General features: G+C 35.4%; 1 protein-coding gene across 3 annotated transcripts in view; it reads right to left on the bottom strand.

Annotated features, from left to right (window-relative positions):
* The window catches only part of VRK2 (VRK serine/threonine kinase 2), a 97,018-nt gene that overhangs the window by 49,123 nt on the left and 28,366 nt on the right, over nucleotides 1-19,529 (bottom strand). For all 3 annotated transcript variants that reach the window (XM_060026557.1, XM_060026558.2, XM_060026556.2), the window contains exons 3-7: nucleotides 7,185-7,234; nucleotides 6,438-6,507; nucleotides 4,749-4,836; nucleotides 3,030-3,135; nucleotides 1,736-1,828 (exon numbers count right to left, since the gene is read on the bottom strand). In XM_060026557.1, coding sequence (XP_059882540.1) covers nucleotides 1,736-1,828; nucleotides 3,030-3,135; nucleotides 4,749-4,836; nucleotides 6,438-6,507; nucleotides 7,185-7,234 — 407 coding nt within the window. The remainder of the gene's footprint in view (nucleotides 1-1,735; nucleotides 1,829-3,029; nucleotides 3,136-4,748; nucleotides 4,837-6,437; nucleotides 6,508-7,184; nucleotides 7,235-19,529) is intronic.

A 19,529-nucleotide genomic window follows, 5' to 3' on the forward strand; every position in this document is an offset into this window, starting at 1 on the left:
CATATACAAAAGTGAAACTTATAAATCAGAGTATAGAACAGTGGTACCAGGGGCTGGGGTGTGGAAGAAATGGGGAGATGCTGGTCAAAGGGTACAAACTTTTAGTTAGAAGATGAGTAAGTTCTGGGGATCTAATGCCCAACATGGTGACTATAGTTAATAATGCTGTAAACTTCAAATTTGCTAAGAGTAGGTCTTAAGTGTTCTCACCACAAAACAAAACAGAAGGTAACTATGTGATCAATGTGTTAACTTGATTAATCACTTCACAATATATAGTATAATAAATCATCACTTTGTATACCTTAAATAAATCATGTTGTACAACCTAAACATATGCAATTTTTGTCAACTAAACCTCAATAAAGCTGGGGAAGAAATCAAGATGAAAAAAATTGTTAATTAGAATCAAGTTAAATTTAAAATTCAGTTCTTCGGTCACACTAGTCTCATTATTTAAGACTATTTTTTAGAGCAGTTTCAAATTCAATTTTACTAAATGTAGAGCAATTTAGGTAAAACTGAGTGGAAGGTACAGTAAGTTCTCATATACCACTCTCCCCTCCTCCCAAATATAACCTCGCACACTATCAACATCCCACACCACGGTATTACATCTGTTACAACGGATGAACCTACACCGATACGTCATTATCACCAAAAGTCTACAGTTTACGTTAGGGTCCACTTGTGGTGTTAAATATTCTATGGCTTTTTTTTTTTTTTCTTTTGCGGTATGTGGGCCTCTCACTGTTGCGGCCTCTCCCGTCGCGGAGCACAGGCTCCGGACGCGCAGGCTCAGCAGCCATGGGTCACGGGCCCAGCCGCTCCGCGGCATGTGGGATCTTCCCGAACCGGGGCACGATCCCGTGTCCACTGCATCGGCAGGTGGACCCTCAACCACTGCACCACCAGGGAAGCCTGTGCTCATTTCTTTTTAATGTAGAGTACTATTGCATTGTCCAGATGAACCACAGTTTATTTAACTATTAAAGGACATCTTTATTCAAGTTTTGGCAACTATGAATAAATCTGCTATAAACATCTGTGTGTAGGTACTTCTGTGGATATAAGTTTTCCACTCCTCTGGGTAAATACCAAGGAATTTAACTGCCAGATCATATGTTAGAGTATGTTCAGTTTTGTAAGAAACTGTCAAACTGTCTTCCACAGTGGCCATAGCACCAGCAATGAATGAGAGTTCCTGTTGCTCCACATCTTCACCAGCATTTGGTATTGTACTACCCACATTGCCAGTGCTTAACAGCCACGTGTGGCTAATGGCTCCCATACTGGACAGTAACATACAGGATATTTCCATCATCACAAAAAGTTGTATCGGCAATGCTGCTCTGTTTAAAACTTCATTGTTTATACGTGGAAGAAGAACTAAGGTGACAGCCTTTTTTTTTTTTTCTCTGCATAAATCCATCCCTTCTCTCATTGCATTTTGATGGTTTTTGCTTATATTTGCTCAGAAGTTCAAATCCCTGCTCAGCCACTATATGTCCATTAATAAATTATTTACCCCCCGCCCCCAGTCTCAGCTTCTTCATCCTAATCATTTATCAGGTTAGTGCATTAAATTAGATAAGCAAGATAGGATAAATTACAACACTCATCATGTTAAGTCCTCATTTGCAAACTTTTGCCTGTTAGGAGTTTGTTTATTGAAGGTCTCAGTATGGCACTTTGAAGATCCTTACTGAAGGCAAAAGCTTAATACTGTATTTACCTGATGTGGATTTCTGTAACCCAAAAGTAGATTCGCTGCTTTTATATCAGCATGAACATATTCATTTTCATGTATATATTCCAGTACATCCAACTGTGAAAAGAAATATATAAGGTTATACTGATGTCTATTTAGAACTCCAGATCAACCTGAACATTGTGAATAGAGAATAACATGTATTTTTTTCACATTAACAATGACAAAATGATGTATTTCACAATTATGCATTTATCTATTCTAAAATTATCACATGTGCTGGTCGCTCATCCTGGGAAAAAGGTGAATAAAAGGATCCTCAAATATCAAGTGTTTTAAATGCACCTCTGATGGAGAGGAAGCCAAGACTCAACAATGCCTATGCTCCTGACAGCACGGTGCCCAAATCACACTGTGCAAAGAGGAAAATTATAATAAAATCAGAGACCTGAAGTGAAATAATCATGACGCCCACTCCACAATCCCTCGCCCAAGCAATAATTATAAATAAGTTTTTGGGGCTCCCAGAACAAAAGCCCACGTCCAGGATCACAGAGAAAGGCATTCTCCCTCTGTAGAGTAACAGAAAACACCTATGCTTCATCTTTGAAACCCTTGAGACTTACATGTTACCTATGCCTAATGCTCAATAAACATTTGTTGGCTGGCTAGAGGATGGATGGGAAAATTAATGAGTTCTGTTTGCCATATCCCAACTTGGCATGAGTAGTTGCATTCTATCTAAAGTGGAAAAAATAAAATGGAGCTTAGGCAAACCAAACACAAACAAGATAAGACGAATACGTGGTATAAACAAAATGTGTGCATGGGTGCTATTAAGATTTCATTGCTTTTTATTTGGCAAAGTATATATTATTCATTGCCACACTAATTACTGCCACCATCCCAAACGCATAATAAAAACGTTATAGCACCCCCTTACCACCACATGTGTAGTATGGAAAATAATATATTTTGCCATACTTTGCATTGTTATAAATATAACTGACAAAAGAGAGGTTATTCTTATAGAAATGCAAGCTTGTTCTGATATGTAAAACAAAGCTGTGAGAAAAAAAAAAAATCAGACTGTAGAACCAAGCCTAATTGAGTTTGTAGTGCCAAACACAGCACATTCTGTCACTTACAGAGCCCACTGTTATCAATTTCACCAAAATAGTATCTATGCTCAATAACTGACATTTCTAGGGCAATAATCCTTCATTCTCTGATAATTCCACAAAGGGCAACAATTTGTATGTTGTAACAAGTAAATAATCTGAAAATGGAGCATGGGAAATAAGTCATTCTTTCTTACCATTCGGATACCTAGCTGCAGGACAGTTGACTTTTTAAAAGTACCATTCTGGTCTGAGATCTTCTGCAAATCTATTCCCAGTCTTTCCATTACCATAAATCTGTAACTATAAGAAGGAGAAGTCAAAAGGAGATGTTAAAATAGCAATGCTGAAACTGTCTATTTATGAATTTGAAACAATGGAAAAATACCCCCAACTTAACAATAAAGAATGATGCAATCTGAACCATTAGAGAACGAATGTACGTTATATTGCCATGTACGTCTTTTGCAGAAACATACTAAGTATTTACTTTGCAGTTAGTTTTTGAGTAGAAGAGCATTCTGTGCCGAACCACTCACACTGTCTTAGAACATGAAAAGAGAAGTCTTTCTAAATTAGTCTTGAACTTAATTCATTTTGACTCCATCACCTTCTTGCCATATGGCCTTGAGCAATTATTTTTCCATACAGAAGATTTTATTTATATTTGTTTCTTGACCTTAGAAAATCATATTTACTTTCTCTATACATTTATAAACATGTGTTTTCCTAAATGTATGTCTTCTTTTTCTTTTCTGTTTGGGACCTCTCCCCGCCCCTTTTCTTCCCTTCATATCTGCCCCAATTCTATATCTATCTATGTATACACACACACAAATACACATAGGAATTTTTGTATTTTTTGGACAAAAATGCAATCTAATTATATGAACTTTTCTGCATCATACTTTTTTCAATAATATCTCATTGAAATCCTTCCAAATCAACTGGTAGAGCTTTAATTGATTCCTTTAATGGGCTGCATAGTATTACATGATATAGATGTACCATGGTTTACTCAGCCATTCACTCCCCTATAGGTAGCCCTTTACTTTGTTTCAAGATTACTGTTTGTTCATTTTTTAAAAAAATTTATAGCATTTAAAGACCATTTAGGCAAAGCACTGACCTCAGCCTATCTTCTCACCTAGGAAAAGAAATATTATCACCTATCTTAAAAGGCTACTGAAAGAACAAAATGGGTACCTAACAAATGACATTTCTTTAAAATCACTACTATTAATTATTTATATGTGATGACTAGCCATGTTTGGTGAGTTTAAAAACATTTCTACAAATTTTTGGTTGTGCCTCTCAAGAGATGGAGCTTAATTAGATCTCCTCTCTTGACTATGGGGTAGACTTAATGACTTGCTTCTAGCAAAGAGAACACAATAGAAATGATGGGCTATCACGTCTACAATTAGGTTATAAAAGGACTGTGACTTTCGTTTTGGATGCATGCTCTTGTGTGTGCTCTTTCTCCTTCTCTCTCTCTTTCAATTACTGCAAGCCAGCTGCCATGCCTTTGTGACACTCAGGCACCCTTTGGAGAGACCTACATGGTGAGGAAGTGAGGCCTGCCAACAATCACGTGAGAGAATTTAAAAGCTGATCCTCTTAGGCCTGCCAATAGCCACATGAGTGATTTTGAAAGCAGAACTTTCCCCAGTCGAGCCTTGAGAAGACTACAGCCCCAAAGACATCTGACTATATCCTCATGAGAAGGCCTGAGCAAGAACCATCTAGGGAAGCCATTTATACATAGATAACTGACCCACAGAAACTAAGGTAATATTAGTTTGTCATTATAAGCCACCACATTTTAGGTCATTAGTTATATAGCAACAAATAACTAATAGACCACATGAGAAACAGTTACAGGACAATATTTGATTATAATAATTCCATTTTACCTTTTTCCCTTGAATTCAGCAATACCAGATCCATAAAACTGAGGAATTCCTAAATAATCAAGCTGTTTGAGTTCTATCCATTTTTTGACTGCAAAGACAAATTTCACAGGAAAAAAGGTATACTTTTTTAGAAAGGTATTTCTTACTTTTGTGTAGATGCTTAAACTTATTTAGCTAACTTAAATAGAAATTAGACCTTCCTAAAAACATTTTTTAAAAATCAAATATATCTAGCTAATAGTTGCAAATTCTATTTATCACTATAATTAACATAAAAGCATACACGGATTTCTAACATTTTAAAATTTTAAATCAGTTATAACCAAAACAAGAATAGTCATAGTCACTCTACTCAAGACTCTGTAATGACCTATATGGGAAAAGAATCTAAAAAAGAGTAGATATATATATATAATATATATATGTATATATGATTCACTTTGCTGTATAGCAGAAACTAACACAACATTGTAAATCCACTATACTCCAAAAAACTTTTTTTAATATAAAAAATAAAATATGCAATAAAAAACAGAAACAAAAATAGCATAGTCATAAAATGCATTGATATCATTTACACAAATGTTTCTATTCATTAAAAAAATTAATTCCCTTTCATGTTTGTTACATTTTTGAATATAAAATATGTTAACCACCAAAGGATCAGTAGAAAGACAGCTTTTTCTTCAATATTACTAAAAGTCTAAAGCCACAGTAGTCAAAATAAATAAATAAAAGTTGGGCAGAAAAATCATCTTACTCTGAAACTGTTGCACTGAAACTGTTTTGATTAAATTTTGTTTAAAAAAATCAAATCCACTTAATCAGGCAGCTTATTTAATTTTTCATTTTTCTACCATATATGCTTAATGTTTAAGACAGCTCTACTGATAAGCGATGAAGTCTAATGGATTCTGTTTGTCACTCTGACATAGTTTAAGCAGTTAGTAACGACTATAGGCTTAATGCTCAGAAGGTTGTTAAAGAAAACAAAGTTAATTATTGAGGTTAGACTCATCATTCTCTTTCCTAAACATAATGTAAAGGACCTTAATTATACTCATATCAATTTCCTTTAAGCTTTACTAGTCCATCTATATCATACAGTATTTATAACATGCTTTTTTTCTTCTTAGCTCTGCTCATATTTATTTCATATTCCAATCCTCTAACTGGTAGTTCTTACATCTGATATCCAGCTCCAATTAATTACTCAACATACAAATATTTAACATTTTTAACTTATTTTCTAAATCATCTTAATATTTAATCATTTCCATACACTATGCCCGAATCTATTCTATGGTCATTCCTTTTCTTTATAATCTACTGCCCATTTTATTGTCTTTTCCTTATACCCTTTTTATCCAAATGGTTTTTTGTGAAAGAAACAATTTCATTTTACTATCTTTTGTACCTAGAGAACTCTTGGTAGCTTAGGTCAACAATCCAGCATTTTATGTAAAGTAAAAGAAATAACTTTTACTTGAAATATATAACCAATTATGTATATAATATCAAGATTTGTATACCATCTGTCTTGTTTTTATATAACAGTTAACTATCATTTTACAATAAAAATTCCTAATTGAAAAGAATTTTCCATAAGGCCAGAAAAAGACAAAAATATTAACAGCCACTTTAGCAAACATATATATGGAAGTAGCTTACTTTGCTAATTTTACTTACTACAGTCTCTTTTGGCCGCTCTTTGATAAAATTTAAGTTCTGAAAATAATGGGCCATTTTCTTGATATTCCTATAAAAGAAAAGTTAACTTTATTAGAAAAAAATTTTAAAGATGGAATTGGTATTTCAACTGTGAAAATGAGTATACATATGTAATATATAATAGTACTTGAATCACAAAAATCTCAGAAAAGCACTAAATAAAGAAAGAACCTCATTTTTAACATTTTGTAATGCTATCTCTACAGTCTTAGACATGAGAAAGTAGTCTTCTTATGGAAAGAACTTACTAAAAACACTAAGAACTGTACACGTACACAGACACTCAATGTGTACTAACATGTATAACAGGGTGGATACACTGCAAACTACCCTGGTGGTTCATTCATACATGAATCTTTACTGAGTGTCTACAGTATTTTGTTCATAGTACTAGCCACAGGGGATACAAACAAAAATAAAACCTCATTCCTGCCTTTAAGGACTTTATCATCTAGAGCAGAGAGGAAAAGAAAGGCAGAAGATAGAGAGCTAGATAAGATACAAGGATGATAAATGTCAATGCAGAAGAACAAAATTCTCCAGTCTTTACATTTTAATAATGTGAAAATATATAATATTAGATGTATTGTTAATTAAAATTATGAAAACTAAAGGTGAGAAACATTTTTACAAAAATGAAATGAATAAAGCAGAAAATTAAAATGTCAAATATATGTGAAACACAAATTAAAGAGCAATACTTACCACTTTTATTACATGTCTTGCATCTTTATCTGGGTTATTTACGGGGAAAGCTGCAGAACAAAAGAGAATGAGGAAAACAATAGTTGTTCCCAATTACTGAATGCCTACTATATCCCAGACACTGGACTAAGAACCTCTTATGGTAGGTATCACCTCCATTTTATACAAGATGCTTCTAAGGTTTAACAAGTTGAATAATTTGTTCACTAAGTAGCAGCAGATTGGGGATTGAAACTCAAGTGTGACACCACAGCCCACACTCTTTACCATAAACCATACTCAAATATTCAAACATGGAAACCAATAGATTATATCAATCACATAGATCCAAATGTAGGGGAACCTATTTGCTGGATATACAGCATTAAACCCAATAAATGATATATACTATAATCCATTGATTGAATTTTGCTAAATTAAAATCTATGATAATTCAGAAGTGAACACTGATTCACGTTAAGTAGAAAGTTCAAAACAACTTCTACTTGGCAAAATTCTAAAATAAATCAAGTTAGAAAGAGAATAAAGTCTTTAAAAAATCATCTCCTGAGCCTAGCAATCAACTATTCCTAAATTAAAGAGTATGTATCTCATAACATAAGCTCATTTCAATTTCAAGTTATCTTACTTCATTTTATTACTTACCATTTGCATTTTAGATACAGTAATCCAACTTAAGAAAATTCCACTCTTGAAATTCTTAAATCAAATCAATCATCTCATCTACATTATCTAAATTATTAAAAGATTACTTTGTATTCAAATCTTGATAAGAGAAGTTGACATGTATATTTATTCATATTGTGAAGGTCTAGAATGTTGTCATTCAACTATTTACTCTTCATTCATTTATTCCTTTATTCATTCAACTAACCAATATTTATTTATCAAGAAGCTAGAATAGGCAAGGCACTGTGTTAAGTGTTTGTCAGGATGATGTTTAAAGGAAACTGAAAGGATTCCCTCCATCCCCCCAGCAAAGTCAGCCACAACGTCCTGTCCACTGTCCACCACAAACTGTGGGGTGTTGCTCCAGGACCTTGATTCAGACATGTATGCTCCCCCATCCATCAAACACTAATGTCTCTGTCACTAACTCCGAGCTCTATCTCCAGTCTTGAAGCTGGGCAAGTAGAGGCCTTGTAGGCCAGTGGGGTGCAGCTCAACAACCATCAAAGAAATAAGGATCTGTAACAGGCTACTTAATCTTCAGTGGAATATGCAGATAGAATCTCTCGGTTTGGCATGCAGATACCTTTGAGAGCAGTTTGTACCAATTAGCATATTGGAAATGAAAGAAAATAGTGTGTTCCTCTCTTTGCTATTGTAGAAGACACATGAAGTCCCTTATAACCATAGTGTCATAACTATGAAAGAGAAAAGCATCCCTTTGTGTTCCCCAAAACACATGCTATTCCTTTTGGGATAGACTAGCCAAGCTGAACCCAAAGCCTGCACAACCTGTTCCTCCTCCAGCTTTGAAAGAGCTGATGGAAGCTATCTGGCTGGTCTGAGGAGCCGATTTTGCAGAAATGTCCAGGTGCTTACAGGAAGGATAATCAACAGTGAGAGGTGGAAGCGCACCTTGGCTGCCCAAGGTGCCCACTGCCCCACCATGGGTAAAGCCCAGGTACAGAATGTCGCCATCCTTTACCCGATTTCATCGAACAAGCCTCTGACAGGTCTCCTATGCTCTAGCTTTCTCCTGGCTTCAATCCGTCTTCCCCAGGATGACCCAGGGGAAACGGAGTCAAGATGACGGAGTAGAAGAACGTGCAGTTCGCATCTCCTCACAAGTACACAAGTATGCATCAGAACAATTCTCACAGAGCAACTACTGGGCGCTAGTACTGACACCTAAGGGGATGGGAGGTGCCCCTGTATGACCAGGCCAGGGGTCGGGCCTGAGCTCCTGTGATGGGAGTGCCAAGTTCAAGCTGCTGGACTAACAGAGAACTTCAGGCCCCAGGGAATATTAATCAGTGTGAGCTCTCCCAGAGTTCCTCATCTCGGCACCAAGACCTGGCACCACCCAACTGCCTGCAAACTCCAGTGCTGGACATCTCAGGCCAAACAACCAGCAAGACAGGAACACAGCCATACTCATCAAAAAAAATGAGATGACAAAAAAATATGTTACAGATGAAGGAGCAAGGTAAAAACCTATAAGACAAAATAAATGAAGAGGAAATAGGCAAGCTCCCTAAAAAAGAATTCAGAGTAATGATAGTAAAGATGATCCAAAATCTGGGAAACAGAATGGAGGCACGGATCGAGAAAATACAAGAAATGTTTAACAAGGACCTAGAAGAACTAAAGAACAAACAGAGATGAACAACACAATAACTCAAGTGAAAACTACACTAGAAGGAACCAATAGCAGAATAACTGAGGCAGAAGAACAGATAAGTGAGCTGGATGATAGAATGATGGAAATATTTGCTAAGGAGCAGAATAAAGATAAAAGAATGAAAAGAAATGAGGACTGTCTAAGAGACCTTGCAGACAACATTAAACACACCAACATTCAAATGATAGGTGTCCCAGAAGAAGAAGAGAAAGAGAAAGGGTCTGAGAAACTATTTGAAGAGCTTATCCTCGAAAACTTCCCTAATATGCAAAAGGAAATAGCCACCCAAGTCAGGAAGCACAGAGAGTTCCATACAGGATGAACCCAAGGAGAAACATGCCACGATACCTATCATTCAAACTAACAAAAATTAAATTCAAACAAAAAATATTAAAAGCAGCAAGGGAAAAGCAACAAAGAACATACAAGGGAATCCCCATAAGGTTATCAGCTGATTTATCAGCAGAAACTCTGGAGGCCAGGAGGGAGGGGCAGGATATATTTAAAGTGCTAAAAGGGAAACACCTACAACCAAGATTACTCTACCCAGCAAGGATCTCATTCAGGCTGATGGAGAAATCAAAAGCTTTACAGTTAAGCAAAAGCTAGGAGAATTCAGCACCACCAAACTAGCTTTACAGCAAATGCTAAAGGAACTTCTCCAGGCAGGAAACACAAGAGAAGAAAAAGACCTACAAAAACAAATGCAAAACAATTAAGAAAATGGTAATAGGAATATACATATCAATGACTACCTTAAATGTAAATGGATTAAATGCTCCAACCAAAAGACACAGGCTGGCTGAATGGATACAAAAACAAGACCCACATATATGCTATCTACAAGAGACCCACTTCAGACCTAGGGACACATACAGACTGAAAGTGAGGGGATGGAAAAAGATATTCCATGCAAAAAGAAATCAAAAGAAAGCTAGAGTAGCAATACTCATATCAGATGAATTAGACTTTAAAATAAAGACTGTTACAAGAGACAAGGAAGGACACTACACAATGATCCAGGGATCAATCCAAGAAGAAGCTATAATAATTGTAAATATTTATGCACCCAACATAGGGGCTCCTCAATACATAGGAAAATGCTAACAGCCATAAAAGGGGATATTGACAGTAACACATTAATAGTGGGGAACTTTAACACCCCATTTACACCAATGGACAGATCATCCAGACAGAAAGCTAATAAGGAAACAAAGCTTTAATTGACACAATAGATCAGATAGACATAATTGATATTTATAGGACATTCCACCCGAAAGCAGCAGAATACACTTTCTTCTCAAGCACACATGGAACACTCTCCAGGACAGATCACTTCTTGGGTCACAAATCAAGCCTCAGTAAATTTAAGAAAATTTAAATCATACGGAGCATCTTTTCCAACCACAATGTTACAACGCTATGAGATTAGAAATCAATTACAGGAAAAAAAACTGGAAAAAACACAACCACATGGAGGCTAGACAATACACTGCGAAATAACCAAAAGATCACTGAAGACATCGAAGAGGAAACCAAAAAATACATAGAAATAAAGGGCAATGAAAACACGACAACCCAAAACCTATGGGATGCAGCAAAAGCAGTTCTAAGAGGGAAGTTTATAACAATACATTCCTACCTCAAGAAACAAGAAAAATCTCAAATAAACAACCTAACCTTATACCTAAGCAACTAGAGAAAGAAGAACAAACAAAACTCAAAGTTAGTAGAGAAAGAAATCATAAAGATCAGAGCAGAAATAAATGAAATAGAAATGAAGAAAACAATAGCATAAATCAATGAAAATAAAAGCTGTTTCTTTGAGAAGATAAACAAAATTGGTAAACCTTTAGCGAGACTCATCAAGTAAAAAAGGGAGAGGACTCAAATCAATGAAGTTAGAAATGAAAAAGGAGAAATTACAACTGACACCGCAGAAATACAAAGCATCCTAAGAGACTACTACAAGCAACTCTATGCCAATAAAATGGACAACCTGGAAGAAATGGACAAATTCTTAGAAAGGTACAAACTTATAAGACTGAACCAGGAAGAAATAGAAAATATAAGCAGACCAATCACAAGTAATGAAATTGAAACTGCAATAAAAAATCTTCCAACAAACAGAAGTCCAGGACCAGATGGCTTCACATGTGAATTCTATCAAACATTTAGAGAAGAGCTAACACCCATCCTTCTCAAACTCTTCCAAAAAATTGCAGAGGAAGGAACACTCCCATGCTCATTTAACAAGGCCACCATCACCCTGATACCAAAACCAGACAAAGATATCACAAAAAAGTAAAATTACAGACCAATATCACTGATGAACATGGACACAAAAATCCTCAACAAAATACTAGCAAACAGAATCCAACAACACATTAAAAGGATCACACACCATGATCAAGTGGGATTTATCCCAGAGATGCAAGGATTCTTCAATATACACAAATTAATCAACGTGATACACCACATTAACGAATTAAAGAAAACTATATGATCATCTCAATAGATGCAGAAAAAGCTTTCAACAGAAGTCAACACCCATTTATGATAAAAACTCTCCAGAAAGTGGGCAGAGAGGGAACCTACCTCAACATAATAAAGGCCATATATGACAAACCCACAGCAAACATCATTCTCAATGGTGAAAAACTGAAAGCATTTCCTCTACAATCAGGAACAAGACAAGGATGTCCACTCTCGCCACTATTATTCAACATAGTTTTGGAAGTCCTAGCCATGGCAATCAGAGAAGAAAAAGAAATAAAAGGAATACAAATTGGAAAAGAAGAAGTAAAACTGTCGCTGTTTGCAGATGACATGATACTATACATAGAAAATCCTAAAGATGCCACCAGAAAACTACTAAAGCTAATCAATTAATTTGGTGGTAAAGTGGCAGAATACAAAATTAATACACAAAAATCTCTTGCATTCCTTCCTGTACACTAACAACGGAAGATCAGAAAGAGAAATTAAGGAAACACTCCCATTTACCACAGCAACAAAAAGAATAAAATACCTATGAATAAACCTACATAAGGTGGTAAAAGACCTGTACTCAGAAAACTATAAGACACTGATGAAAGAAATCAAAGATGACATAAACAAATGGAGAGATATACCATGTTCTTGGATTGGAAGAATCAATATTGTGAAAATGACTATACTACCCAAGGCAATCTACAGATTCAATGCAATCCCTTTCAAATTACCAATGGCATTTTTCACAGAATTAAAACAAAAAAATTGTACAACTTCTATGGAAACACAGAAGACCCCAAATAGCCAAAGCAATCTTGAGAAAGAAAAACGGAGCTGGAGTAATCAGACTCCCTGACTTCAAACTATACTACAAAGCTACAGTAATCAAGACAGTATAGTACTGGCACAAAGAAAGAAATACAGATCAATGGAACAGAATAGAAAGCCTGAAGATAAACCCATGCACCTATGTTCTACTAATCTACGACAAAGGAGACAAGGATATACAATGGAGAAAAGAGAGTCTCTTCAATAAGTGATGCTGGGAAAACTGGACAGCTACCTGTAAAAGAATGAAATCAACACAATGCGCAAAAATAAACTCAAAATGGATTAGAGACCTAAATGAAAGAATGGACACTATAAAACTCTTAGAGGTAAACATAAGAACACTCTATGACAAATCACAACAAGATCTTTTTTGACCCACCTCCTAGAGCAATGAAAATAAAAACAAAAATAAACAAATGGGACCTAATGAAACTTAAAAGCTTTTGCACAGCAAAGGAAACCATAAACAAGACGAAAAGACAACCCTCACAGTGGGAGAAAATATTTGCAAACGAAGCAATTGAGAAGGGATTTATCTCCAAAATATACAAACAGCTCATGCAGTTCAATATCAAAAAAACAAAAAACCCAATCAAAAAATGGGTGAAAGACCTAAATAGACATTTCTCCAAAGAAAACATACAGATGGCCAACAAACACATGAAAAGATGCTCAACATCACTAATTATTAGAGAAATACAAATCAAAACTACAATGAGGTATCACCTCACAAGAATGGCCATCATCAAAAAATCTACAAACAATAAATGCTGGAAAGGGTCTGGAGAAAAGGGAACTCTCTTGCACTGTTGGTGGGAATGTAAATAGACACAGCCACTATGGAGAACAGTATGGAGGTTCCTTAAAAAACTAAAGACAGAACTACCAGATGACCCAGCAATCCTACGACTGGGCATATACTCAGAGAAAACCATAATTCAAAAAGACACATGCACTCCAATGTTCACTGCAGCACTATTTACAATAGCCAGGACATGGAAGCATCCTAAATGCCAATCGACAGATAAATGGATACAGAAGATATAAACAGTGGACTATCAGCCATAAAAAGGAACAAAACTGGGCCATTTGTAGAGACGTGGATGGACCTAGAGACTGTCATACAGAGTGAAGTAAGTCAGAAAGGGAAAAACAAATATATATTAATGCATATGTGTGGAATCTAGAAAAATGGTACAGATGAACCTATTTGCAAAGCAGAAATAGAGAGACAGAGCAAGAGAATAAATGTATGGTCACCAAGGGGGAAAGGGGGAGGTGGGATGAACTGGAAGATTGTAATTGACATATATACACTACTGGGTATAAAACAGATAACTAATGAGAACCTGCTATATAGCACAGGGAATTCTCAGTGCTCTGTGGTAACCAAAATGGGAAGGAAATCCAAAAAAGAGGGGATATATGTATACATATAGCTGATTCACTTCACTGTACAGCAGAAACTAACACAACATTGTCAGGCAACTACACTCCAATAAAAAAATTTTTTTTTTAAAAAAGGAAAGTGAAGGGAAAAAAGGTCAAACTAGTATTGAAAACTGTCAGTTAGATTATGATCAAATTCTTCAGGTATATTTTCAGTATATTTACCTAAATGCTATGTCCTCTCATTACTACTCCTAACATTTTTCCTTTGCTCCTAACGCTATCAACTTGTCTTTTCTCTATTAATTCACTTAATAGATGTAAAAAGTATGTTATAAATTTACTAAACTATATAAATTCTAATTCACAGCTAAGCCAACTCATGCACAATTTTCTTAAGCAATCTCCAAAAACTTTGATGTTAGCAATGCTATTAGTCAAAGAAATTACTGATACTTCAATTTTGGTTGGTATTAGATATAAACTGTGAACCCAGACCTCTTTACAGTAAAAAAGAAACTAACTTATTTATATTAATTAAATTTTTCTTTTCCTCTTTATTCATATAGTCATTTCATTTTCACCCACGCAGCTGTCCCAAGGGAACCGCAGGGGGAGTAGATTATCCATACCTAAGAAGGAAAAAACTAAAGAAAGTATAAAAAGAAGAAGGGGTCCAGTCCTAGTATAGAAGAAAGGATGAGAAGAGCCTGTCCTCCCACCCCATGGCAAACTATTTTTACCATTATGGTACCCAAGGCTGGAGAGAAATAGTCCTGCCCTAACCCTGGTCTACTCAGTACAATATTGACTCTAGGCAATGGTCTTTGCTTCCTGAGGTAGAACGCAGTAGAAACTCCCTGCTTCTTTTCTCAAAGCAAGTATCCAAAACAGCAAATACATCTTTAAACCCAACAAAATGTAAGAAACAGAAAAGCACAAAAGGAAAATGAGGGTTTCAATTAGATAAGTAACTTATTATGTTGCAAGTGGGGAAAAAAGATATCCAACCAGTCCAATGTTCTACTCCTTGCTGATTTCAATCAGTGTATCTTTACCGCTTTATAGTCTGAATCTCCCTTTCATATGATCTTACATGAATGTGTTGACAGATACTTGAAACATCCCCACACTTGTCATTTGATAGCTACACAATATTCTCTATAAACTTCCAAGTCAGATTATATTAGAGGGCCTAAATCCAAAATCAATTGACCAGAAAGCTCTTGGAGCTGGATTTTGAACAAATAAATTGTCCTAGTGACCATGGAGGTCTCTTTACAGCAATCGATCAGTTAATTAAATAAATATTTATTTCCTACTATAAATAAATAGAATCCTTCACATTCTAGGTAGTGAAATTAAATGACAGAAAACAGACAAAGACAAGGTATCTGCTTTCATAGTCTAGTGGAGAATTCAGACATTCATCAAATACTCATATGGGATGTAAAACTGTAATTATCACAAGTGTTAAAAGGAGAGGTGGACAGTATGATGAGAATGTACAATTTAATTATACAAAAGGGAATGCTTGTGCAAAAATAGCTGAAGAGGTGATAAAGGGCCAGATGCAAATCTATCTAAGAATTTCTCTCCATGAAAGATTTTAAAAGTTTGAGGTAGGGCTTCCCTGGTGGCGCAGTGGTTGGGAGTCCACCTGCCGATGCAGGGGGACACGGGTTCGTGACCCGGTCTGGGAGAATCCCACGTGCCACGGAGCGGCTGGGTCCGTGAGCCATGGCCGCTGAGCCTGCACGTCCAGAGCCTGTGCTCTGCAGCAGGAGAGGCCACGGCGGTGAGAGGCCCGCGTACCTCAAAAAAAAAAAAAAAAAAGGAAAAAAATGAATAAATAAATAAAAGTTTGAGGTATAGTTGAGGAACAGGAAACACATAATGAGATTTACATCTTGAACAGATCACTACACTGCAATGTGGAGAAAAGACTGAAAGGGAACCAGAGTAGATATAGATAGATTAGTAAGGATTTAATATTGATAGATTAAAGAGAGAACTATAGATTGGATTAGAGTATCAATGGCAGATTAAAAGAATGAGCAGATTCCAGAAATTTCAGAAAGTGAAGCTGATAGGACTTGACCATGGAGGGAAAGGGATCTAGTCTGGTAGGTTACAGCTGACTGATCTATTAGAAGTTGAGAAGAAAGATCAATCATAGACAGTGATAGTGTTGAAAGTATAGTAGTCTCACATCCTCATTTAAATTTCTGATGAGAAGTCTGATGACCTGATAAGGAATGCATTGTACATTTACATGATATTTGCCTTTCTAGCATCTCTTTTCTATTCATTGGTAACCTCATCTGGTTGTTCCTTTGAGGAACCAAACCTCCCACTATCCATGTAGACCTAGTAGGGGTGCCTATCACAGTGTATCCTCCCTTACATTCCAGAGTTGAGCACATGACCAAGCATAGCACTTTGGAATGTACAAGCCCACAGGCCACCATAACCAGTTCAGAAAAAGCAAAGTGCCCCAACTAGGTATAAAAGTCTTCCCTAGCATTTGACATTAAAATGCTGCATAACACAAGATAGACCATAAGCTTTAAGGACACCAAAATCCTAGAAATAGCAGTGATCACTTTCCTTCGGTAAATGGAAAATAAAGCCTGATAATAAAATCCAGAACTGAGGAAAGTAGGGTTAAGGCAGGGAGAGAGAAAGAGTCCTAGTGACATTGCATAAGCCCTAAAGCTACCCATACCTAAAGCCAGAAAAGCCCTGTACTTCTCACTTACAAGAGTTAATAAATCCCCCTTTTGCTTAAATTCATTTGAATTTCTGACACTGGCAACCAAAGACTTACACAGACTGCAACAACTGTGTTCCATATGTAAGATTATTTTAAAGGTATCGTGTCATAGTTTAAATGAGCAGTATTAGGTATTACATATAAAGCAGGTCTTACATAAACACAAAAAAACAAACAATTCAAGAGAAGGATAATTATGAATTTTTAAGCATGTAATGGATACTTAACATACATATACAAAATAATGATGCATGCTATAATCAATAACATCTTTGATTTGAAAAAAGATGCAAGTAATCATAATAAATTTGAATAGACTAAGCTCACCCTCTAAGGACAGAAACTGTAAGGTTGTTAAAAAAAAAAATGTATACTAAAACCTAGTGGTGCAGAGAAACAAAATAAAAAGATAAAAAATAAACTAATTAGCCAAAATTAGCTGAAAGAAAGCTGGAATATATATTTTCAAAAGTATGTAAGTCTCAGGAAAGAAGAATTATTAGACATAGAGTTAGTCCACCCTAATCATAAAAGGAACGATTCAACAGAAAGACAAAAATTATGAACTTGAAAGCACCTGATAATGTGCCTTCATAATATATGTCCAAAACAAGCAGAATTCCAAGAAAAAAAACTGACAGTGAAAAAGATCATGGAAGATTTTAATACAATTCCATAATATATAAGCAAAAACAAATTAAAACAATAGAATTAACAGTGCTTATCTAAAGGCCACATAAAAAACAACAGAAGAATATATTTTCTTTTTAGCCCAACATAAAACATTGTTTTAACTGCCCATATTTTTACTGAGAAAGCAGGTTTCATCAAATATCAAAGAACAAGGATTATTAAGGCTACATTCTGTGACCATAATCCCTGGTCCCTAGGCCAAAGAAGAAATCACAATGAAAATTAGAAAATACACAGGACTATATAATATTGAGAATATTATATTGAATCTAGTTAGGATGTAGTTAAAGTGCAAATTTACTGCTTGTTTTTCTCTGATAGAATGTAAGCCTCACAAACACAGAATAGTTTGTTTTATTTAGATGTATCCCAAGCACCTATTATAAGGCCTAGTGGACATTCTTTAAAATTTTGATGAATAATTTAATGAATGAAAGTAGCATCTAGAAAGAAATTTATATCATTAAAATTTTCATTTTAAGAAAACTGAGGAGTACCCAAAGTGGTGACATAGTAGGCTCCTGCACTTCCCTCCACCGAATATACAGCCACAAACTCAGCAACTCCCTCTCAAAGAGATTCAGAAACTAGCTAAGAAGGGAGTCCTTAAGCTGAAACAAAAGGATGCCAATTATTAAAATGAAAATATATAAAAGTATAAAACTAGCTGGCAAATATAGTTAAATTAAGAATATGCTAATATTGTAGTGGGTAAACCATTTACAACTCTAGTATAAAGGTTAAAAAACAAAAGTATTAGAAAAAACTATATTATAATTTGTTAATGAATACATGGGACAAAAACATGTAAATTTTGACAACAAAAACATAAAATGTGTGGAGGGGGAGCATAAAAATGTAGAGTTTTTTGTTACTCAAAGTTAAGTTATCAGCTTAAAACAGCCTGTTACAAGCATAAGATGCTTCATGTAAGCTTTACGGTAATTCCCCAAACAAAAACTTTAGATAAACAAGTGATAAAGAAATCAATGCACATCATTATGAAAAAATCATCAAATCATAAAGGAGGAGAGCAAGAGAAAAAGAAAGGAACAAAGGAACTACAAATCAACCAGAAAACAATTACCAAAATGGCAACAGTATGTTCACACCTATCAACAATTACTTTAAATGTAAATAAACTAAATTTGCCAAAAGACAGGGTGGTTAAATGGAGAAAAAGAATAAGACCCAACTATATGACATCTAAAAGAGGTTGGTTTCTGCTTCAAAGACACACAAGATTGAAAGTGAAGGGATGGAAAAAGATGTCCTATGTAAATGGAAACCAAAAGAAAGTAGGGGAAGCTACACTTATCTCAGACAAAATATACTTTAAACCAAAAACTGTAACAGGAGACATGACCCAGCAATCCCACTACTGGGCATATATCCAGTGAAAACCATAATTCAAAAAGACACATGCACCCCAATGTTCACTGCAGCACTATTTACAATAAACAGGACATGGAAGCAACCTAAGTGTCCATCGACAGATAAATGAATAAAGAAGATGTGGCACATATATACAATGGAATATTACTCAGCCATAAAAAGGAACGAAATTGAGTTATTTGTAATGAGGTGGATGGACCTAGAGATTATCACACAGAGTGAAGTAAGTCAGAAAGAGAAAAATATCGTATATTAATGCATATATTTGGAATCTAGAACAAATGTATGGATACCAAGGGGGAAAGGGAGGGTGTGGAAGGAACTGGGAGACTGGGATTGACATATATACACTATTGATACTATGTGTAAAATAGATAACTAATGAGAACCCACTGTATAGCACAGGGAACTCTACTCA

Source organism: Delphinus delphis, chromosome 12 (genome assembly GCF_949987515.2).
Source record: "Delphinus delphis chromosome 12, mDelDel1.2, whole genome shotgun sequence".
NCBI classification, from domain to species: domain Eukaryota; kingdom Metazoa; phylum Chordata; class Mammalia; order Artiodactyla; family Delphinidae; genus Delphinus; species Delphinus delphis.